General features: G+C 38.3%; 2 protein-coding genes across 4 annotated transcripts in view; one reads left to right on the top strand and one right to left on the bottom strand.

The window, feature by feature from the left end:
• Positions 1 to 27: 27 nt before the first annotated feature.
• tmem245 (transmembrane protein 245) lies at positions 28 to 16,421 on the top strand. Of its 2 annotated transcripts, XM_082149643.1 has the most exons (18): positions 28 to 687; positions 2,381 to 2,498; positions 3,055 to 3,150; positions 3,232 to 3,354; positions 4,666 to 4,845; positions 4,928 to 5,097; positions 7,430 to 7,453; positions 10,540 to 10,644; positions 10,765 to 10,847; positions 10,946 to 11,036; positions 12,239 to 12,337; positions 12,421 to 12,552; positions 12,636 to 12,758; positions 12,845 to 12,990; positions 14,211 to 14,311; positions 14,885 to 15,059; positions 15,163 to 15,357; positions 15,442 to 16,421. In XM_082149643.1, the coding sequence occupies exons 1-18, from the start codon at positions 76 to 78 to the stop codon at positions 15,485 to 15,487; spliced, it is 2,619 nt and encodes an 872-aa protein (XP_082005769.1). In that variant the 5' UTR covers positions 28 to 75; the 3' UTR covers positions 15,488 to 16,421. The 2 variants fall into 2 exon arrangements, with proteins under 2 accessions (XP_082005769.1, XP_082005770.1); XM_082149644.1 differs by lacking the exon at positions 7,430 to 7,453.
• A 4,102-nt stretch (positions 16,422 to 20,523) lies between these two features.
• Positions 20,524 to 24,777, bottom strand: part of galnt1 (UDP-N-acetyl-alpha-D-galactosamine:polypeptide N-acetylgalactosaminyltransferase 1) — a 102,290-nt gene continuing 98,036 nt past the window's right edge. For both annotated transcript variants that reach the window (XM_082149646.1, XM_082149647.1), the window contains one exon: positions 20,524 to 22,581. In XM_082149646.1, the coding sequence (XP_082005772.1) occupies positions 22,435 to 22,581 (147 nt within the window). In that variant the 3' untranslated portion in view covers positions 20,524 to 22,434. The remainder of the gene's footprint in view (positions 22,582 to 24,777) is intronic.

A 24,777-nucleotide genomic window follows, 5' to 3' on the forward strand; every position in this document is an offset into this window, starting at 1 on the left:
TAAGCTACTTCCTACACTTTACGTCACTGCCCAACCCGCAGTTCCTTAGTGGATCCTCCGGACTGAAACGGAGCGATGCCAGCGACCATGGCAGACACGGCAGACACTGAGGACCCGGGTCCAGGCGCGGCTACTGACCCGGACAACCCGCGCACAACCCGGCCACACTTCGTCTCGTTCAGCGAGACCGTTCAGCCAGCAGTCGGGATGGTTAGCCAACTACTGAGCCAACAGTCCCTGAAGTTCGACAAAAACATCAAACAGGCCTTCTACAACACGGGAGCGATGATCTTCGTAGCGATCTGTTGCGGAGCATCGGTGTTGGTTTACTTCATCCTGGAGGCTTTTCTACGGCCGCTGCTGTGGGCGGTGCTGTGCGGCACTTTCCTGCACCCGTTCAAGTACTCGCTCGCCCGCCTCGGCCGCTCTTGGCTCAGCAGGCTGCAGGACAGCGGGACGCCGATAGTAGTGGGCACTCTGCTGGTACCGGTGTGGTGCGTGAACTACGGGGTGGAGACACTGGGTGAAATGGTCATAAATCGGCTCAATGTACTGCTGGCAGTTGGGGCTGGTGTACCCCTGCTTTATTTCTTATATCTGTTCTGGAGCGTTATTGGCATGCAGGTTATCCTTAGTCACGTCTGTACCATAATCTGTTTCGGCCTGGATTGTTTCAGCTATACGTGGGTGAGTATTGTAGTAATACTGTGTATAATGACACGTGAATGGGAAAGAGACACGCCTCCTGTCAGACCTTGCACAGGTGGACGCCGGGATTGTGAAACAGGGACTGTTAAAAATTTACTTCTTCATAGTGTAAACATATGAAAATAGAATAATGAAACTTTGATACAAATTTAATAACAATTTGAATGTATATTGTGTAACATTGTTTGCTGTAGGCTATAGATATTGGGCGAAGCCTGCATGCATCAACAACTTTCATTAATAATTATTACACTATATAGCCTAATAGATTTCACATAATTTTGTCACTGTAGAGACATTCTGTCTGCGCCTCTCTTTCATCCATCAGAGATCCATATTTTTACATTGCAAATCTGTCAACCATTGTATGGTCGCAGCTGGCTTCAGATAACCTAACCACGTGTAAATATGTTTTTATACAAAAGTGTGTTTAAACACATCTAGTCATGTGAAATATCAACATTTCTTGAACCCAAGCTTAATATGTCTGAGTAGGAATTGTGTAGCATGACATCCCAGATACCAAAAATATGGCCTTGAGGTTACACAGCCCAGATGATATAGGCTAAATCATAATGCATATTTTAAGTTCTTCTAAAGGTTACTAGAACTCTACAGGACAAAATTTCACCCTGACCTTCAATTTAATGACCTCACTATCTGATTTTTTTTTTTTTTTTTTACTTTCTTTTAGGGCTTAAAGGGATAGTTCACTTTGAAATAAAATTTTGGTATGTTTTAGCTTACCTCAAGGGCATCCAAGATGTAGGTGTCTTTTTTTCCGCAGTAGTTTCAATTTTGATATTTTTAGGTCAAACCGTTCTTGTCTGTCAGTCATATAATGCAGGTCGATGGTCACTGTGACAGAGCATGCACAGAGTCCAAATTAAAACAATTCCCCATGCGGGTATAGATATATACACTAGATGTCGCATTGGCCACGGTTTCGCAGTAGCCAAGGCGACATCTAGTGTATATATCTATACCCGCCCGCGCTCTCATATCATTTGGACGCGGAGCTGTGTTCAAGAGGTAAAAACGATATACTGTTCGTTTTCTCACACAAACCGCTCGTTTCGTGTCTTGGGCCATCAATGTGTACTTACGATGGGGAATTGTTTAATTTGGACGATGGGGAATTGTTTTAATTTGGACTCTGTGCATGCTGTTAGAGACAGTGACCATAGACCTGCATTATATGACTGACAGACAAGAACGGTTTGACCTAAAAATATCAAAATTGAAACTACTGCGGAAAAAAAGACACCTACATCTTGGATGCCCTTGAGGTAAGCTAAAACATACCAAAATTTAATTTCAAAGTGAACTATCCCTTTAATTTAATTCATACAGGTCATGTGAAAACTGTTCAAATTGTCATTGGGAACAAATGCCCCCTTTAACAGAACCTTGTGATCTGCTTATAACAAGAAAACACAGAGCTCATCTGGCAGTGGAGCTGGATTTTATTTAAGGATGACAGAATTTTCATATTTGGTAGAACTTTTCATTTAATGAAAATGTGTGTGTTGATACACTCTTGCAGTGCTTATGAGGGCTGGGAACATACTGAGGGTTCTTGTGATTATAAATAGATCAGTGGCAAATGTTTGGTGCGGGGCACAGTAGTTACCAGAGATGTCCAAATGTTCTCTCTCTTTCTCTTTGGCAGGTTGGCACGTTAGTTGTTGGCTATGTTTTGGCAGTGGCCTTTAAGTGGACGCCTGGCATGGAAAGATACTTGCGTTCCCTGTCTGTGCCTGTATGGTCAGCACTTATTTTCTACCTGGGTAAGACCCTTCTGTTATGAAACAGTGAATGATTCTGTATGGGTTTATGTGGCATATCATATAGTGGTTGACCGACACCGATTTTTTTTATGGTCAATGAGAATACCAATATCTTAAAGAGCAGAGTGGTCAATAAACAGTATAAAGCTTGTATATATGATATCACACTATTTAATTTAAAGCTACACAAGATAAACAGTAAATAATATGTATTACAATTGCTGCAATGAAATTTATATTTAATTTACATAATTTTTTACTAAATTGATAATGAATGATTTATTAATAATTTGATAGGAAGTAAATCTGTAAAAACAGATAATACTATTACTAATAATAGAAAGGTAAGCGCTTTAGTTATTTTTCATATACTGTAGTGTACTTTGTATAGCAGAACTGTCAAATAATTCATTAGATAGAACTGCTACTAGAAGGGTTCCCATTCTCTATTTTTATTAGTTTACTGTCTTTGTTTAATTGTAAGCTGCAAGTTTAGCATTGACCTACTGTGCTGTCAATGAAGGAATGCTAAAAAAATCTCCCTCTCTTTTTCCAGTCTCTCTGACAGGGTCGTGGCGGGTGCCTTTGTTTGTCGTGGTGCTGTTACTGCTAATAGTGGGCTCTCAGCAGAAGCCTGTTGTTCCAGGGAAAGGTGAAGAAACAGAGGCTCTCATACCATTTACCTCTGTTCCTGATGTCCTCTGACCTTTGGTCCTCTCCTCTCTCTGTATAGGCGAGCTGCCTGGTCAGGTTCTCTCCTTTGCTGCTAATACGATCTTCATGGCAATCTCCTGCAGTAACTTCAGCCATGCTGAGAAGATACAGGAAGAGACAAGCACCAAAGAACAATCCAAAGGTGCCACAGAAAAAAGCAAACAATGTTTAAAGTTATTTGCGGTGCTGATTTTGTGGGAAAGTCAGCAAGATTCTGTGTGGGTCTGGTAATGACTTGCTCACAAAAGCAAACATCTGTATCCATTAATAAACAGATAAGATTATGATGTATGTTATTAATGTGGATTATGAGGTAGTTTAGGTCTATCATCAAGTGTTGTCAGAAATATAGATTTTTGCGATAACAATTACAGGAGAGAAGAGAAAGCGAGAAAGTGCAGTTGGCATCAGTGTATCAATACAGTGGAATATGAGCATTGAAATGGTTTAAAAATAGTCCAGTATTAATTTGCTAATATTACAATAGTAATATATTTCTGTCTTATTATTTCTATTATTATTATATAATCCCTCTTAGAGATATTGGGCCTGAGGAATCTCAGACAACAGTTTCAGTTGATGAAAAATACTTTGATTATGGTCAAAATAAAATAAACTTAGATGCTGGCCAAATTTTATGCCCTTAATGGTGTGCCAATTTTCCCTGTGGTATCGAAAATTGTCTTTAATATCGATATTTAGATAAGGTATCAAAGAAAGTTAGAAGTTTCAGCATCTACTTGAACACTACTATCTTCATTAGTAGGGATGCACCGAAATAAAAATTCTAGGCCAAAACTGAAACCTGAAAATTCTGGATGCACTTGGCTGAAAACTGAAACCAAATTTTTTTTTTTTTTATGACTTATTTCTTGTTTTAAATGAGCTTTTTTTATATTAGAATTTTTAATGAAATTCACCAATCTTAATGATACTGAATTTAAAAAATACAAGCCAATAAAATAAAATAACCACACATTTATTGAAAGTAACACACTCAAATTGGACAGAAAATATAGTAATATAAAATATCAATATGTTTTTCTTTATTCAGTTCTATGCAGCAGAATCAGATTTAACGGATTTCTTTTTTGAGAAATAATGTTTAGTCCTACAAAGCTATTATTTTCAGACATTGTGAGTGGATCAGTAGCATCATTTCCCCAGCGTTGCCCAGCCCAGCTATACCACACCACACCACAGTAGGGCTATTGCAAACAGAAACAAGTATTATACTACATAGAAATTTCATGTTGGCACGTTATTTGAGCAGACTTTGCTTTTCCGATGAGCATGAGCGATACATGAGTGGAGCGTTCACATAGGCCGAGCAACTGAGGGACCGGACATGCATGAAGCGTAATATTGAGTGGCGCGTCCCTAATCATTAGTAAATTTCGGTGCATCCCTATTCATTAGTAAAGTGGATTTTCCCCTCTTCTTCCCTTCACAGAGTTTATGGACTCTCCGAAGGCGGTCTTCAGCCGGAGTCGAAGCAGACTAGAGTTCAGGGGTCTCCAGCACAAAGAGAGGACCAGTGATATCTACTTTGTGCTGCTTGCGTGGGCTATAGTGTTGGTGCAGGTCTGGCTCAACCTCTGGATCTTACAGTTACTGCCCATCCCTGTTGCTGGTAAATTTTGTGTTCATGGTCCTGAGGTCACGAGTGTGAAGATAGTGTTCACATTTTCACGAATGAGTGCTGTGTTTTCCAGTTTGGGTCCTGAAGAAGATGTTTGTGCGTTTTGGGATGAAGGACTTCGCTGGACGGACTCTAATGAAATGGTGGTCGGCTTCTGAGAAGTTTGTCAAAGACAGACAGGATGCTCTGCTGCCTGGACCGATCAAAGGCTTAGCTCGGTTCTTGCTTCGGGTGGACACTAAGGTAACACCTCACGTAGATACACCCACACAAAAGCGCTCGCCTGTCTGCTGACCCACTGTCTTTCACAGCACTTGCCTGCTGGTAGTTGTCACCACATGTGCACATTTATTTTTGGAGGCGACAGAGATCTGTGATTACAAAGAGGAACTGAATGTGGTTGTGGCTTGCTAATTCTCATTTTTACTTGCACAACTAAGGCACGAAGTACCCATAACTGACTGAATAAAAGCTATGGAGGTCGGATGTTTCTGTTTATATCATGACTTGTAGAGGCATGTGGGACAAAATAAATTATTCAGCAGATGTATTTTCAATGCGAATGTGTTCTTCTATAAGAAAATGTCATTAACCTAATCGTTGGAACACAATTAAATGCACTTCCTGTCTTTTTGATCAGCTGAGTCTTTGCATAGTCATGTTTTATTTCTAGTTATTGTTGGTAGTTTTTGTTTTCCATCAATTATTTGAGGTTTATAATGTGAGGAAGTCAACTCAACATTCTCAGAAATGTGCCCACAGTTTCTCATTCCCCCTTTCACTGTCTGAAGTGAATGACAACCCACAGTTGCAGTCCAGATGAAACCCTACACCTCTAAGAAACCGTTTGCCCTTACCCATAGTAATCCGGTAATGTAACCCAGTGTCTGACTTTAGTTTTGCCTTCTTTCATTCTTTCACTAGTCAATGTTGAGGCACACATGCTGTCAAAAGCAAATCTATTGAAAATATGCTAGGGTCCAAAATTAACACATTTGCCCAGAAGCTAATATGAGTAAAAAAATTGCTTTATTGAAGACTTAAAACTATTACTTGCCAGTAGCTGGTGACTTTGAGGAACTACAACATAATGTAATACATGGCTTTAATCGAATTATTGTAAAGATAATCTGACCTTCAATGATGTACGTTACACAAGCAATTCAAATCATTGAAAACATGATACTTTTTTCAGTATTCTTTGGATTATCTACTAAATCAGTTCTTCAGTATTATCTTTTGCTGGGTTCCAGGACATGTTGGTCTTTCAGGAAATGAACGAGCTGATGCAGCTGCTAAGGATGCTCTTAATCAGGCAGTTAATGAATGTCAAATTCCTCCTTCAGATATGAGACCGATTATTAATCGATATATTTTAAATAAGTGGCAAGAAGAGTGGAATATGTACAAGAATAATAAATTGTATGGAACTAATCCGAAAATTACAAACAGACTTTTTATCAATTTTAAAACTAGACTTGATCAAGTTGTCTACACTAGATGTCGTATGGGTCACACAAGTTTGACCCATGCTTTTTTGCTTAAGGGTAAAGACCCAACTCTATGCATGTTTTGTAAAATTCCCTTATCTGTTAAACATATTTTATTGGATTGTCCTGGACTTATTACAAGCAGAATGCTCTTTTATGAAGTTATTTCACTTAAGGACATATTTAATGAGATTATGCCTGAAAAGGTTTTGGATTTTTTATCATATGTTAATTTAAAAAATCTTATATAATATGACTTGCTGTGTTTTTTGTTTTTGTTTCTTTATTGTATTTATATGATATTTGTATTTTTGGAATTGAATTTTTGCCATGAAAATAGCTTTGAATGCTGACATGGCATTAAATAAAATAATCTGAATTTGAATCAGTATTCTTTGATGAATAGAAAGTTCAAAAGAACAAAAAACTGATCGAAAGTAACGATAAAGACATTTACAATGTTACAAAAGATTTCTGTCACTTTTTTGATCCCGAACCAAATTGTGTATGTGGAAAGTTCCTTGCATTAATCACCAGAATGAATACATTTGGAACAAAATCATTTGCTGTGAGCTTTCACTAATGTGTACAGAGAAAAACAATGTGTTCTCAATATAATGAAAACTATTAGTTTTTGATAAACAACTAAATATAGTTTTTATGGCTGGTATTAAATGAAATATTTATGTCAACTGAGTTTTCTTAATTCACTCAACATTAGCAGATGTGGCAAAATGTTAAATCTTGTAACTGTATCTGTAACAAATATTTTTTTTTTTGACTGTAATTTGCTTTATATAACCATCATATCCCTCACTGACTGTCCACAAGAATGAAAGGAGGTAAAAAAAAAAGACGAAGACACTTAAAAAATTATAATCGTAGCAGATCTTTCTTTTGTCCCCTTATAAAGCCCACCAAATCACACCTTCTCTTATTGTTCAGTATGAATATCTTCCTCAAGTTTCACCGTCCGGTCTTGTTCTGTTTTTGCCTTGAAAACACGTTGAAAACTCTGCTTTCCTGCATACTGATTGGTTGTTTGTAATAACCGTTTGTTTGTCTCTCTGTCTCCCTCCTCAAAGCTCTGGCATTGGCTTAACAAGCAGGTAAATCATTTGTGCTGGCAGGTGTACAAGAGAAAGAGAAAGAAAGAACAAAGGGGAAGAGAAAGAATGACAGTGTGCTTTCATTAGAAGCTTTGGAGTGATGCTTTCCCCTCCCCACTGTCACCCCTCCATCTCTGAGCTTCTGCTTAGCTCACTGGCTGCTCCTGCTGTGTGGCACTTTGCGCTGTGGAAGGGAGCATGCGCTCTGGATGTGATTGAGATGCTGACACACTCACTGTCAGGAAAAAAATGCTGAACAAAACCCCAAGAGAGTCCACCGCCTCTTCCACAGCTCTTGAAGTGTGCTGGGCTGGTTGTCTTCAGAGTGTGTGAGATGCATACAGGGAGAGAACAGACAGTGGGAATGGAGGGTTGGGTGAAGGGATGCTCTGGTCTGCTGAGACCAAGGCTAGTGGTGTTGCTGGGTACTTCAGGTACAGGCAGGTTTGGTAAAGGGGTTTTCTTCTGTCTGGTCCTAACTAGCCACTCAAGCTGCCTGCTGCCCTCTGAGGTATAAGTGATTGTCTTCATTAATGACTCCACATAGGAAACGCCGCACACCACACAAATAGAGCTCTGCATGGGAAACTCCACTTCACTTGATTTCAGTAGTTTGTTCCCTTTAAGACTAGTCATTTTACTCGGCGGCCATCTTTGAAACGCCTCTCCGCGTTCAAGTGCAGCTCCTATCTCTTTGAATGGGGAAATAACAAATTCTTCAAAAGTCTTTGCCATTAAATTACAAATTTGAAATCACCAATGAAATCTGACAACAACTGTCTTATACATTTTTTTTTTCTAAATGCTTGAATCATGACTGAGCGCGTGTCTCTGAACACTGACTGCTTGTATTGGAACCGGAGCTTCTAACGCCAGCTGCAGGGATGTGATGACATTACCAATTGGCGATTGGCTCTTTTATTTAGAAGGTGGATCTTATTCCGCCATATTGCACGTTGAACTTTCTCCCATTCATAGTAATACGAGTGCACCGTCTTTCTGTATATAAAGTCTTTGGTTTAATGTTAGCATGTTGCTAAGCTAACAGCTTGATGCGCTAAGAAGCACACGCAAATATTGAGTAAAATCTCATTTTAATTATATAACTTATTTACATTGATGCTTTTCAGTGTTGAATGAAATTTAGTAATAATAAGTATAAGTATAATATGTGAGTATATAAATATAATATAACTGTACTCTAAACCCTTTAATTTTTTGAAAGAAAAGAATATTCAGCAAGGCTACATTAAATTGATCAAAAGTGACAGTTATAAAGCATTTCTCTTTTTTTTCTTTTTTTTTTTGAACTTTCTATTCATCAAATAACCCTGAATTTTTTTTATCACAATTTCCACAAAAACATTAAGCAGCAAAACCGTTTTTAACATGAATAATAATAAGAAATGATGCCATCACAGGAATAAATGACATTTTCAAATATATTCAAATAGCAAATAGTTACTTTAAATTGTAACAATATTTAGCAATATTACTGTTTTACTGTATTTTTGATCATATAAATGCAGCCTTTGTGAGGATAATCTTTAATTATTTAAAAAACATTTCAAAAAATCTTACCAACCAATTTTTTAACGGTAGTAAACATTTCTCTAGCATTATCTGCCTTCTAAAGTTTACATTTTCTTTATATTTGCTTGTTGCAATGCATTTCTGTGGAGAATGTCTTATGGAACAAACGCTTAAAAAAGATTAATTCTAGAGAATTTCTGGAGAATATCAGAGCTAATAACAAAATATTTTGTTCACCATTATGTTCAAAGCCTTTTAAATGCGCATTCCATCTTATTATGCATGAATATAGGTGTCGTTTCAATGGGGAAAAAAAAGTAATCTTTTTGTAATCTTGCTTTTTGATGTGGTTTTTTTTTTTTTTAAGGGAAACCAAACAAACTATCTATATTCCATCCTGCAAAAATGTAGCAATATATATTTTGAAAGAGATGTTGGAAAGACTTGGAATACTAGTTCTGTTGTTAGTTTGTTTGTTTTCTGTTTGATGTCATTGTTAATGTCCTATATATCATCTCCTGGGTTTTGTCCGATTAAGATGAATCTGACTGTGGCTCAACAGGAGCAGATGGTGATGAAGTTATTTTCAGGTCTGATAGTATGTCCCTCCCCTCAGGAATCTTTTTGCATTTACCAGCATTACTTTGAAACTGTGTATCAGGCCCTTAACGTTTTGAAGAGGGAGTGATGCGGTTCTTTTAGCCTGCTGTTCTTTTCTAGTCTTTAGTCTTTCTTTTAGTTTCTTAATGATGTGCTTTGTACTAATCCATCATCAACATGACCAATTTTGTGTGTGATGTTAACACTTAGCGCTAACAGGAACAGGGAACAGGATTAGACATGCAAGTGCCGCCCACAGGGCCGACAGAAGCTGGGTGAGCAGAGAAACCAAGTCCACCTGCCAAAAACAAAAATATGCCCACCACCTCCTGTTTCCTGACAGCTGTTGTTAGCCTGCTGTTAGCTCATTCACTCAGTAGTCTTGCTAAGTCATCCGACAGGTTAGCGGATGTAAAATAAAGGAAAGTCAGCATGATTTATGAACAGAATTAATATTTTCACAGCCTAATAAAAAACTCAAATAAGGCTGGAAAAATGAACCTCTCTGTGCCTTTCTGAAGCTCGGAACTCATCCATGAATCCTTTGCTAAGTTTTTAAAGGAACAGTTCACCCCAAAATGTGTTTTTTAGTTAATAACAACAGTCTGTTCCTCACAAAAAACTATCGCGGGGCTTTAGATTATTTTATTTTTTTACCTTAACAGAATAAATAACTTCCCGCTTTGTTTTTTAGTGCATTATCATTTCTCCTGTTAACCAAAAGTGAACAAGGATAATATATTTCATTGTTGAGTGAACTGTTCCTTTAATTGTTTTATTTTTTTTACTGAAAGAGCATTTTACTTTTAGGTTTTCAGAACCAAAGGAATGAACACGATTGCTCCTCAGGTTTGGCAGAGGGAAGCAGGTTTCTGTGTTCTCACACACTTGCATGAATGATCCGATTTTTTGTTGAAACTGATCTCTCTTTCTCTCTCTCTCTCTCTTTGCAGATGATTGTGTGGCTGGAGCGCTCCTTGGATAAGCTGATCAGTATTTTCATTATCTTCCTGCTGGTAACTGGCACACTGCTCATGGCCTTGCTGCTCACAGCTATGGTACAGTGTTTCCAAACCACTGTCCTTGGGCGGATTATTCCACTGCGTGAAAGACACGATCCGTGACTGATCCCAGCCTCCGCACACATCATCTCTCAACGATTGTATTTTTGTTCACAGGTGCACCAAGAGAGTGTTCATATCATAGAGGTCACCAGTAACCTGATCAACGAGACTGTGTCCAACCACCCAGAGTGGGCCAAGTAAGTTGAAACACACACTTAACATACACTGGAAGTTAGGAATCTTCTGGAAATGATGCGTAACCGTGTGTGTGTGTGTGTGTGTGTGTGTTTTGTAGCTGGCTCCCAGAGGCCCAGGTTGTTCAGAAGGCTTTAAACTCTGCTGCCACAAATGTTTACCAACATGGAAGAGAATGGATCACACATAAGGTCAGAGTTAAGAGTTTACAATGCTCTTGAAGACCATGTGAAACAACATTTATAACAAATTTAATAAGATGGATAAATGAAAGTAAATGGTGACCAGGGGCTGTGAAAGGACAAAAACGACAAAAAAAAAAGCACCATTACAAGTACCAGAACAGTGTTCCATACAAATCTTGAGCTATATTCCAAGTCTTCTGAAGTAATATGATAGCTTTGTGTGAGAAACAGACCAAAACTAAAGTTATTCATCTGCTTTAAGTATGCCCTCATTAAAAAGTATTATTTAAAAAAAGAGTACTAATTATGAAAATAACATACTTTTAAAGAATACATTTATAGAATAGACACTTAGTTGCATGTTAATTTCAATTCAATGAAAATGTATTATAGTTTAAAGTTTGACCCACTTAAATGTAGTATTGAATAACACAACAGTAACTCACTTTAGTATGTTAGTCAACACATTAAAATAAATGTACTTCTTTAAAACATGACAAATAATCATTAAAACATGAATTAAAATGTACTTTAAGTATGCTTAAGTGGCCTTTTATTTAATTTATATTATATTATCTGCAAGTACAGATTAAAAAAAATGTGGTAACACTTTTTTTTTTACATACATGTACATTATACATAATTGCATACAATTAACCCTCAACCAAACACTAATCCTACCCTAAACGTATAGTAAGTACATGTTGTTTATTAATCTTACTCAGTAATTAAATATATAATTACACTGTAACAATGACACCTTAAAATAAAGTGTAACCAAATATGCTTTTGTAGTGTACTTAAAATCTTATGTGCACATTCAATACATTTGAGTGCACTTTTGCACAAGGGTGTGCATATACAAATGTGACACGGTCGGTTAGAAGAAGAAAAAAAATTACTTGATTTTATCGATACAATCAAGAAAAGTAAGCTATTATTGATAAATTTGTTTATGCTCAAGCAACCTTGGTTACGTCAGCAGAAAAAATTGTTTCAGAGCTGGAGAAGTTAGAAAACAAACATTTCTTTTTGTCAAATAACAGATTACTCAATTAAACATTTAATTACAAAATTCAATTATTAATTGATTGGAGTCAAATTTTATTTCATGTTCAAGTCCTTAATCTTTTATTCTTTATGTCTGTGTGTAAAATTGAATGAGCATTTGCTATATGTGTGTGTTTTTATGTATGTGTGCATTGTAGCTTCATAAGATGTTGGGTGATAAAGTAAACAACACGGCCGTGATCGAGAAACAAGTTCTGGAGTTGTGGGACCGTCTCTATCAGTCCTGGATTGTTAAGGTAATAACAAAACCTTACTCGGTCACACACAATAACTAACTTACATTTTTTGTTGAATTCCATTCAGTGTTTTTGTTTTGTAGAACGTGACTCATACTGGACGGCACCGTGGAAACAAGCAACATCTGCACAGGCAGAACAGCTGGCTAGGGGACATACTGGACTGGCAGGACATCGCCTCATTCGTGCAGGAGAATATTGAGACTCTGCTCTCGGTTAGTCTCCAGTGTGTGTGTGTGGATGTGATGGGGAGTGTCTTTATTTGGCAGATTAATGAATATGCTGTCTTCTGCGGTAGATCTTGGAGTCTCTGTGGGTGGTGATGAGTCGAAATGTTGGTTTGCTGATATCCACAACAACCACGCTGCTCACCGTACTGTTCCACAGTGGCACCGCACTGCTCAACTTTGTCCTGTCTCTGGTAATGGACACACACACTCCGTTGGATTGATGGGATTGGATGTTTAGTGGTGATTTTAAATATTTATTGTCTCTCTGAACGTATAGGTGATTTTCCTGACCACACTTTTTTACCTGCTGAGCTCCAGTGGTGAATATTATAAACCTGTGAAATGGGTAATCAGCCTCACACCCCTCTCCCAACCTGGACCCTCTTCAAACATTATCGGCCAGTCTGTGGAAGAGGCCATCAGGTACACATGTCCATGTGGAGCTTTGGTTTGTCTTAAAGCAGTGCTTCTCAACCCTCTCTATATAGAGAGATTTAACATAACTAAATATATAAAACATAGGAAAATTAATTAGTTAATATACTTAACTTTCTAATAAAAATATTTAAGACATCCTGCAGATCCTGTGTAAATTTGTAAGCCCCCTGGTTGAGAACCACTGCCTGAAGGGACATTTAAGGTGAAATGCAAACATGTTGCAGTTTCCACAAACAATGCTTTTACAAACTGATGAACAAGTGAAAACTAAAGGCAAAAATGTGTGTACAGTAGCAAGTCTGTATGAGGTGGAAGCAGAAATGAGATCTTATAGGGATAGTTCAAAAATGGAAATCCTGTCATCATTTACTCACCCTCATTTTGTTCCAAATCTGTATGACTTATTTTCTTCTGTGGAACACAAAAGATGATACTTTGAAAAATGTTGCCTTTTTTTGTCCATACAGTGAAAGTACATTTTCAGTGTTGATTGGACCCCAACGTTTTATAGAATATCTTCTTTTGTGTTCTGCAGAAGAACGAAAGTCGTACAGAATTTTTATTTTTGCGTGAACTATCCCTTTAACACCAGTTAAAGACGCTGTACTTTGTGATCACCACAAGAGGGCAATACTGTTCTGCTTTCTCTGCCATTTTTTCCATTTGTACAGATAATTTAACAGAGATCATGATCGGAACTACTGAAATGGGGGTGAAAATGACTGCTATTAATATGCTGGTTAAGAATTTCGAGGGGGTTCATCTACAGGTAAGGGTGACCCAGAAAATGGAGAATGAATGGGGTCACAATCTTGCTGTAGCGCAGCGGTGCCCTTGAGCGTGATGCTTCTCCAGTGGAAATTAGCATAATGTAATTGGCTTAGATAAGAACATCTGTTATTTTTTTCAAAGCAGAATAACATCATTTTCCCTCCATAGACAATGTCATGAGCTGTGAAAGTGAAATGAGGAGAGGAATTCACTGTTTCCTTAAAATGTGAGCTCAGTGTGTATGTGTGTGCGCGGCGCGGCGCGTTGATGCTGCCATCACCCAGAATGCACACAGATGTTCCATTAGACCTATTTTTATGAGCGCTATCACAGAGAGACTTATTCACTCTGACTCCAGTCAGTGTTAAGCTAACTGAGAAAAGAAAAGCCCTCTGTGTTTCCACTCTCTCTCTCTCACCATGTTTTCTTTGCAGGGGTGTGTTTGATGCCTCTCTGAAGATGGCTGGATTTTATGGCCTTTATACTTGGCTTACACACACAATATTTGGCATCAACATTGTCTTCATCCCCTCAGGTAAGACTAAAATACACACAGAAGTAAAGACTTTTTGAATGTGGTTTGAAACGGTCCTTATTGTTCATTTTGTTGTATACACTATCTTTTATCAAAAAGATTTTATTTGAAATACTTTAATAATTTGATTCAGTAAGGATGCATTAGATTGATCAAAAGTGACAGTAAAGACATTTCTAATGTTACAAAAGATTTCTATTTAAAATAAATGCGTGGTGAACAGAAAGTTCAAAAGAACAGCAATCTTGGTTTCCACAAAAATATTAAACTGGAAAACAAATGATTTCTGAAGGATCATGTGTGGCTTGCTGAAATTTCAGCTCTGCCATCACAGGAATAAATTACATTTTTAAATGTTCATTTAAATTGTAATAATATTTCACAATATTGCTGTTTTTACTGCATTTCTTATTAAATAAATGCAGCCTTGGTGAGCATTAGAGACTTCTTTGAAAAACATTTAATAAATCTCAGCGACCCCAGACTTTTTGAACGGTAATGTACATTTATTTGTCCATGTCATACTATTCCATCTCATATTTGTCTTGCCTTTCTATCTTTTGCTCTGTGCAGCAATGGCAGCTATCTTAGGCGCGGTGCCGTTTTTGGGGACGTACTGGGCGGCACTGCCAGCGGTGTTGGATCTGTGGTTGGCCCAGGCGGAGGGAGTCAAAGCTCTGCTGCTTCTCTTCTTTCATCTGCTGCCAACATATTTCGTTGACACGGCCATATACTCCGATATATCAGGGTGCGTTTGTCTCTTTATAATTACTTTACATGTGCCATCTGTGGTGTCCAAAATTGGTTGACAGTTTACCATTTTTTACTAACCCATATATATTTCTATGCAGAGGTGGACACCCGTATTTGACAGGTCTTGCGGTAGCAGGTGGAGCGTACTATTTGGGTTTGGAGGGTGCCATCATTGGGCCCATCCTGTTGTGCATATTGGTGGTGGCATCCAACATCTACAGCGCCATGCTAATGAGCCCTAGCAGCAGCCAGGCAACTCCAGTGCAGAGCCACTTCCCTGGACATCATGGCAGGTGATCTACACCTCGGTTGTGTCTTTATTAACTACTTTTTACATTGTATTCACCATTTGAACTCTTTTTTTCATCAATTCTCAGGTCATTTCCAGAAACCCCAATGCAGTTGAAGAGAAGCAATGAATAAAAGAGACACCTGACCAGCCTGTTACACTTGTTAACAGCAGCCCTCGCTCTGGGCTACCCCTGCAAGACTACAAAATAGGAAACTTGCGGATACGGAAACTTTCCGTATCTTCCCCCTAAGGGTTCACACGGCAACAGAATTGCTACTTTCTCTGCAAATGTGGCTCTAATAGCACATAGCTTAATCATGGCCCTTGTTGTCGGCCTCTGTGCTAGTAGTTCATTTAGCACTGAAAATCCAGGCACAAAAAAAATGCTACGCCGCTTGCACACTCCAGTGTAAAGTTTAGTTAGCACGCCTGTGCTTTGTCCAGCACTGTACTGGGGAATTATGCCAGTGCTGTAACGTTACCTTCAGTTAGCACACTAACAATACTACATGTTTACATCATGCTTTACTGTAACAGCTCACCAGGGTCCCAGTCATCGGACCATGTTTTCAGGCTATAGATCACTGATAGTTTTTGTTTATCTGGTTGTACTGATAATTTATCCCATATTGTGGATGTGTTTGGCACTTCTAAATGGTTATATATGTGTGTGTGTGAATGAAAGGATGTTACTCGTAGATTTACTATTCAAACATTTGTTTAAAGTGTTACATCTTTCTGTTTCCATACATTCAGCCTGTGTATGATTTGATTAGATATTTAAATGATCTCTACAGGATGATCTCCAGGAGTAGGACTGAACAGCGCTGAGTCTGACCTATACAAATATCCTATATCAGGTGGAGTATTTGTTTATGAACAAATATACTGTAAAGTAGCTTTGACTATAACAATGTGAAACTAACTTAACACAACAAGCTAGTCAGAGTGTTCATATTACCTCAAATGTCTTAATAAATTTTTCTCCTGTTCTGTTGGTCATGCGTGAAGTACATTGTAATATTTATGTACTATTGATCTTACATATGCATTTCTTTATCTGTGTTGGATTTTATTTCATTTCTATACGCATAACTTCCTGCTTAGGAAAGATGTTAAAATCCCTGTTTTTTTATTAATATGTGGCCATTCCTCTTTGTGAATACAGTAGTATTTGCTCTGTTTTGTTTAGTAATCAAACATTGGGAATATTAACCTGTTAGCAGAGATACACGGGTAGGTAGAGCTGAAGGCAAAGAGAATGATTAAATGCTGCTGGCTGCTTGTGTACAGATGAGGAGAGATGCCTGTAAGTCAAGGTTGAATGCATTGCACTGAATAGATAAAGCACTCGCTCTGCTGTTTCCCAATATTATTTTTTCTTTTTTTCTTTTGGCCAGGCTATTCAAAAAGCCTGTTCACATGTTCTTTTAAAGATGTTTCAAGAGTGAAAGTGGATGCACTTTTTTTCGGTTCAAGCCAAATTAGAGAGTATATATATATACAGTGGGGAGAACAAGTATTTGATACACTGCCGATTTTGCAGGTTTTCCTACTTACAAAGCATGTAGAGGTCTGTGATTTTTATCATAGGTACACTTCAACTGTGAGAGATGGAATCTAAAACAAAAATCCAGAAAATCACATTGTATGATTTTTAAATAATTAATTAGCATTTTATTGTATGACATAAGTATTTGATCAGCTACCAACCAGTAAGAATTCCGGCTCTCACAGACCTGTTAGTTTTTCATTAAGAAGCCCTCCTGTTCTTCACTCATTACCTGAGTAAGGGATCAGGTGAGGTGAGGGATCAGCCCAGAACTACACGGCAGGACCTGATCAATGACCTGAAGAGAGCTGGGACCACAGTCTCAAAGAAAACCATTAGTAACACACTATGCCGTTTTTTGGTCTAAACTCCACTCGCCGTGTTTGGAGGAAGAAGAAGGATGAGTACAACCCCAAGAACAACATCCCAACTGTGAAGCATGGAGGTGGAAACATCATTCTTTGGGGATGCTTTTCTGCAATGGGGACAGGATGACTGCACCGTATTGAGGGGAGGATGGATGGGGCCATGTATTGCGAGATCTTGGCCAACAACCTCCTTCCCTCAGTAAGAGCACTGAAGATGGGTCGTGGCTGGGTCTTCCAGCATGAAAACGACCCGAAACACACAGCCAGGGTAACTAAGGAGTGGTTCCGTAAGAAGCATCTCAAGGTCCTGGAGTGGCCTAGCCAGTCTCCAGACCTGAACCCAATAGAAAATCTTTGGAGGGAGCTGAAAGTCCGTATTGCCCAGCGACATCCCTGAAACCTGAAGTATCTGGAGAAGGTCTGTATGGGGGAGCGGGCCAAAATCCCTGCTGCAGTGTGTGCAAACCTGGTCAAGAACTACAGGAAACGTATGATCTCTGTAATTGCAAACAAAGGTTTCTGTACCAAATATTAAGTTCTGCTTTTCTGATGTTTGTTTTAGATTCCATCACTCACAGTTGAAGAGTACCTATGATAAAAATGACAGACTTCTACATGCTTTGTAAGTGGGAAAACCAGCAAAATTGGCAGTGTATCAAATACTTGTTCTCCCCACTGTGTGTGTGTGTATATATATATATATATATATATATATATATATATATATATATATATACATATATATATACATATATATATATAGCATGGTTTTATGTTTATTATTATGTAAAATACAAAAAAAAAAGTGTGTTTTGTTTAAATGCAGAACTAAAATTGTTTTAATAAAACTGAATTTTCAATTGGGTACATCTGTATCTTTCTGGATAAAGAAACTCAGTGTAAAATTGAAGAATTTTATCAGGCTTATTTAGGGAATTGGATGTTGTAACCCACTGAATATATTTTTAGGCATTACAGAACAAAATTCCTGAGTTGATCTTAAACCTCTGAATATTCACAGTCATGTTCAAATTATTGACGTTTAAAGCGTTTATGCCTCAGTCAATAAGTAACTTTGCTTTTCGAGGGGAGAGCTGCACATAACTGCTGGTCTAGGATCAGTTTTTTCCGTAATAATAGTGTATTGACGATACAGATTTTGGTGATTGCACTGTTGTCTTGAAAGCATCAAAGGTTTCTATTTACACCGTGTTTTGCAGAATTTCATTAAGCCGGGGACACACTTAACAACTAGCTGAAACATTCTAAGATTGAACTGAACACACTTACAGACTTTTCAACGACTGGAGCAGATTTTAAACACCGACTGTGAACATTGTAACTGTCTCTGACTCGCGTTTGGGCATGATCAGTCGTAAGAATTCTGATATACTCTTTGACTGTACACATGTATGAATATCTAACTTACAACAGATGTTTTTATTAAACTTACACAATACAAGACAAAGGTTAGGCGTCAGACATTAACAAGTTACCGTAGTAAGAGTAAAAACATTAAAAATAGCCTACCATAGGAAAAACATGTAATATTGAATTAACACAAACCAACACATTCTCACCTGTGAAAGGTAATCCCATTTCTTCGGGAATTTAAATCTCGGCGGTTTCAAAACCAGAACCTGCGCAATGTTGTGGCATCATTGATTCTTACTGCGAGTGACGACGCGCTGACCGTTGCAAGATGGCGGGCGCGCCGACGTGCCTGGAGCGGTGGAATGTGGTTTCTACATCTATGGTGAAGCATCCATCTGTTGTATCCTTCATTGCCGGGGAAACGGACGCATAGGAAGGATGTAGCCTCTGAATCGGGAATGTTTCCTTTGACCCCAGATGCCCTCTGATGAGTTCACACGTTACCTGCCATTCCTCACACCATCATATCAGAAAGCTATAAATTGCACCACCTCAGAATAGATTGAGGTGGGATTGAAATCGATTGCCATTCACTCTTTCTCAATTACACTGAACTGGGCTATTGACTATCTCTATCTCGGGTGCAGTGCAAGTGAGAGAAGCCTGACCACTGTAAGGCAGTGGATCTCTCACCTGTTAAATGAGCATTATGAACATCAGGACGAGTGGCTTCGGTTTCTGATTAATATCCAAGTTTTTTTTTTTTTTTTTTTTGTCTGTCAAAAGAAGAAAATATTTTAATGAAATAACTGACTGTTTAAAACTGAAATAGCCTAATGCTTTTTTGAATGCCTATATGCAGTGATAAAAGTTGTTTCAAAGGTCATGAATAGCAGCAATTATTACATAAACAACATATATTACCAGTTAATTCCAAACCTTACGCTACTAACTAGTCACTGTTCCAGCTAATTCAGCAAACCAAGTCTTCTAATCTGCCTCATAACACAAATGTAGTACATGAGAAAAATCAGCAGTTTGAAAAGAGGAAATGATTTTGGGGAAACCAAACATTCAGGCTCAGGAACAGAGATACTGAATATTAAAAGCAGGATCTTGTCTGGTACTTTATTAAAATCTGCATTTAATATTAATAATTCGCTAAACTAAAAGATGCTATTTTCTTTTCAACAACTATTAATATACTTGGAAGTATCCTAGTTTAAAAAATTACTTTCATATTAATCTTTAACTAAAGATGGAAATAGAATATCTTTTAATGAGTTTATCCTATTCAGTTTCCACAAGGCAAACAAACACTGGCTAATTAGATCGTTAGTGTTTTTGTCAGTGCTTTAATCTTTTGAGTGCAGTGGTGTGAGATCTTAGAGTTGAGCAAAAGCTGAGTAAAATGAAATGTTCTGCAATCAAAACAAAGACAGGGGTTTTTTTTGTGTGTTTTTTTTTACTTTAGCACCATGGCCTTAACCTGACTATCTGAGAAGGTCTATGACACCCATGCTTCAACACCACCAAGAGACAAACCAAAGCAAGGCAAAACTCTAACCATGAAACAGTTTGAATCTTGCACTTTTGAAGAATTATGAAAGTTGTGATCATTTTGATCATATTTAAGCTTAAATATCCAGCACAATAGTGCTATGACAGCCTTTCATGGTGCCCCACTGCGTCACAACCTAATGACCACTGCCATGGAACTAAATCAAACTTAGCATTTCTCAATAAACATGTTTATTAATAATAAAGTGATATAGCAGCATGATTTTGGATTTGTGGATCAGTTTGTTTAACCATGAAACTGTGTGTGTGTGTGTGCGCACATGAACAAAGATCATAAATGCTAATGGAGAAGTTGGACTGTAAACTTTCTGTGGTTTATTTCTGTGGATCATCTCAACACAGGGCTCTCTAACCCACCAATCAGCAGGCCAGACCCTCCTCAATTAAACATAGAAGACAAAAACAAAAGACATCCCTTTGACAAATATAAACACACACACTTGTTCACACACAGATGATGTTGAGGCCCTGTCCAAATGCTTGCAAGATCTTCACCCAACCTATGCATTGAAACCACCCTTTTATTTAGAATATGAATGATACAATTTCGAATCTTTTAAAAAAAATCTAGAATCTGCATTTACAAACATACAATTAGAATTCTAGAATTAGAATCTCACAATATAGAATTGTTATTTAGAATCCACAATCTTACAGTTTAGTAAGATGTAAAATTTAGAACCTTTTTTTTTTTGTGTGAAAATTTTAGAATTTCTTTTTTAGAATCTAGAATCTGTATTCACATTGTTACAATTTAGTATCTCACAACGTACAATCTTTATTTAGAATATTTTTTCTCGTTGACAAAGAGTACAGATCATTAGAAGTATTTAGACAGGGTCAAGACAAGAGTGTTTAGGGGGAAACAAAAATCACAACCGATTCCTGATTCCACATGACAACTCTCAAAACAGAGGGGTTCACTTTCATTGTCCAACCATCACGACTGAAATTAAATGTTGGACCATTTAAAAATAAATTCAGAAGAATGAAATGCATGAATCTGAAATGCAGGCCAATCTCTTTATGCTATCAGACATCAGATGAACGTGGTGAGCAGTTTCCAGTGCCTCACACAGTCCGCTTCAAATGAATGAATGATGAATTCTACACAAAAATCAGTAACAATTTAAAGTGAACGTAAACAAAGAAAGATATCAGACTACAGAGTTCTTTCTCATGCATGTACACAGTGAGACCAAGCCCTTTTACTATTGGATGATATGACAGAAGAGGATCCATCTCTTCCCGATCAACCCACGTGCTTATGGGTAACCCATGTCGGCAGAAGGGCTGGAATCCAGAGGAAGGCAACAATTTTGGGGCAACTTCAGGACAGTCCTGACACTGCGTGTCAAATTACCATCATACCTTTAATAGACAGACTCGAACAAATTTCTAAAACAAACAAAACCAAACAAGTGAAAAGTGCTTGTACGTGGCACTCAAAAATGCAGAAACCCAAAAAAGTTTCAACCACTGTAAAAAAAAAAAAAAAAAAAAAAAAAGTTACATGAACACTGACGATATGAAACACGTCCTAGATGATCATTCATCACGTTCATTGATTATAGATCTATATGTGATTGATTGTAGGTAGTCCACTGACTGAGACAGATTGATAGACAGTTCAGCATGTGTCAGTGGCCAGTAGGGGGAGCCCCTGCTTCTAATGGATAGCAGACCACTGTAACGTCCATCCTGATGTGACGCTTGAAATCTCACATGCACACACATGCACTCAATCACACGTCAGCCTCTCCTTCATGTGCTAGATACCCTTCACTTCTACAAGGCTTGAAAAATACTTAAATAAAAAAAAACTCTGAAACTCCTGTGGAAAACACTGTGACTCACACATTCCAATCACACACACACACATAAACACGCACACATTGATACTCTAAAAGGGAGGCGTTCTCGTAAACATAACCAAAATGTCCACTGCTCCTCGGACGAGGAGGATAAGGGCATCAAACTCAAGTTTCTTTCTCCACAAGTCTTCCTCTCCCTCGTTTTTTTTTTTTCTTCCTCTGCAAGGTGGAGTGATGGGGAGATTCATATACATATGCGGTTCTGTTCTTTTAGATCATTTTGAAGGCAGACCACCATGATTGAGAGGAAAGCAGTCCTTTCTCTCTCACGCTCTCTCTCCATCAGCGTCGCTGTGAGAGTCTGTCCATCTGTCCATCCGTGTGCGGTCTCAGAATATCTCGGGCAGTGTGACGTTGCGGAGGAGCCACTGTTGCGAGCGGCCCCCGGTGCAGTCCTTGACGCTGGGCACCTGACTGTCATCTTCAGACGCCTTATCCAAACACTGATTACTGTTCACGTGTATCAGACTCAGCTTCTGCAGGAGTAAAAAACAAAAGTAGAATATAATACACAAAAATACACACACAAACAGACGCATAAAATATAAACATTTAAAAATAATACATCCACAGTTGTTTCTTCTTTCCATTTATGGGTTCGCAGGAAAATTTGTATGTATTGAACATTGTTGTTGCAAATTCCGCTGATTTAATCCGGTTATCTGGTAACGTTCGGCGGTCCAATCAAATTAGTGGTTTTATTAGTGGTTATCAGTGGAAATGAAAAATCATGTCTACTATTATGCCTAATTTGTCACACTAGACAAAAAAAGTTCAAGTTAAGCACATTGCATTGTGGGATCTCATGCATTTATACTGCACATTCAGGCAAATGCAGTAGGTCATCCAGGTATTTCTGTGCTCAGGATTCATAGTGTAATATAATAGTACTGATAGTAAGCAATATGCCACTCTGCGCTATACACGCAAGGCTGGACAACCTGTGCGCTCCAGGGCAAAGACAAATTGTCGATGCACAGGGATTGCTTTACAGTGGAGCATGTGTGTGAGTGTGTGTAATGGGCCTTGGGTGAGCTGAGTGCTCTAGAGTTTCAGTCTAGCGGGAAGCATTAAGCTGCACAGATACAATTAGGATAGCGGTAGAACCTATAAGACGTAAGGTGTGAGGGCGCACACACACGTCGATGAGCCAGCGATGGTAATGTATGGTAATGCATGCAGGAGAGGTGCTCTTGTTGGCAAGCGTTTTCCTGATCTCGCTCACTCTGAATCTCCCTTCCTTCCACTCTATCTGTCTCTCTCTCTCCAGAAGAAAAACAGAACCTTTATCTGACAGTGGAAAGTCTCTGCTCGAGTTCTCTATTCTGTGCAGCCTTCCGTCTCTCCGGGCGCGCGGCCAGCATGGTGGGGGCTTTGAATCTGGGGCGAGGAGGGGGAGGAAGAGGAGGAGGAGGAGGAAGAGGAGGCTTTGGAGTAACAGGCATCTTTTTAAACCAACAGCAGCTAAATGTAAAAAGCAATATTCCTCTTTCTTCCCCTCGGCTAATTCACTTTCCTAAGGCCTGAAGTGGCGTTTTAGTCATATACCAAAATTGAGCGATGTATTTTTAAGATTGACTGAGAGGTGATTTGATCTAACTAAACTAGCATCCCTCCAATAGTGTTTATAAGGGAAGCCGCAGGGTGGATGTTCATGCACATACATTACAAGAGAAGGATGAGTGGACATCCTGCAGACAGACAGCTTTAAAGGGTTAGCTGACCGTCTTTGATGTTATATGACATATATGAGGCCATCAACACCCTAAAGGTGAAAAGCAAGAGTCAAAAGCGCATATGCATCAAAGAACTGTCAAGGAACATAAACAAGCATAAATTATCTCAATGTATGAGCAGAATGGTGGATTGGCACAATGTTTTGGTTGACAACATTGTTGATGGTTGCCTTTGTTGTTACCCAGAAAAATTATATTTTAATGTTTCACCCTGATAACCCTGGACGTCTGATCTTCTTGAGGTCCACCTTACTGCAAGGTTTGGCTCCTAGTCCAGGGGTGTCTAACTCTGCCACACTGGGCCAGCCTTCTTCTGGCGAGACGAGGGAATTCATTACGCATGACCCTCACAGTGCATTATGGGTATTTCCTAGCCGTTGAGTGTACATCAGTTGGACACTCATTGATGCGGAGCATTATGGGATTGAATGAGTGCTAGAGCTGCACATTTTCTGGATTAATTGAGAATCATGATTTTTTGTTTCAAATAGAGATCACGATTCTGAACAGACAACCTAAATAAAATAACATGTAAATTACTAGAGGTTTCTGAAAAAATATTAATTGCTGCAGTCTATTTTAAAATATTTAACAAATTAGTATGAATAGTTTTTTATTTAAATTGGCTTGAATGAATGATTCAATGACTCGCTCAAAGACTTCACTTATTTCATTACTGGATATATCAGCCTTTTTGAATGAATCTCTTGAATGAATGATTCAATGACAACAAAAAATTAACAGTCACTTGTCGCCACCTAGTGGGGTAACAATGTAACTGATGCAATCGTTATTTGAAGCACCATGTTCATTTCAAATGGTGATTTGCTCAACTTAATAACATCCACTATGGTTTCGGACACCACATCGCTGTCCCCTCAAATGGTGCCCTTTTTAATGGAATAGATTACCATGATTACGGATTTTGGACACAGC

This window comes from Leuciscus leuciscus (assembly GCF_965113295.1).
Source record: "Leuciscus leuciscus genome assembly, chromosome: 20".
Taxonomy (NCBI): Eukaryota; Metazoa; Chordata; class Actinopteri; order Cypriniformes; family Leuciscidae; genus Leuciscus; species Leuciscus leuciscus.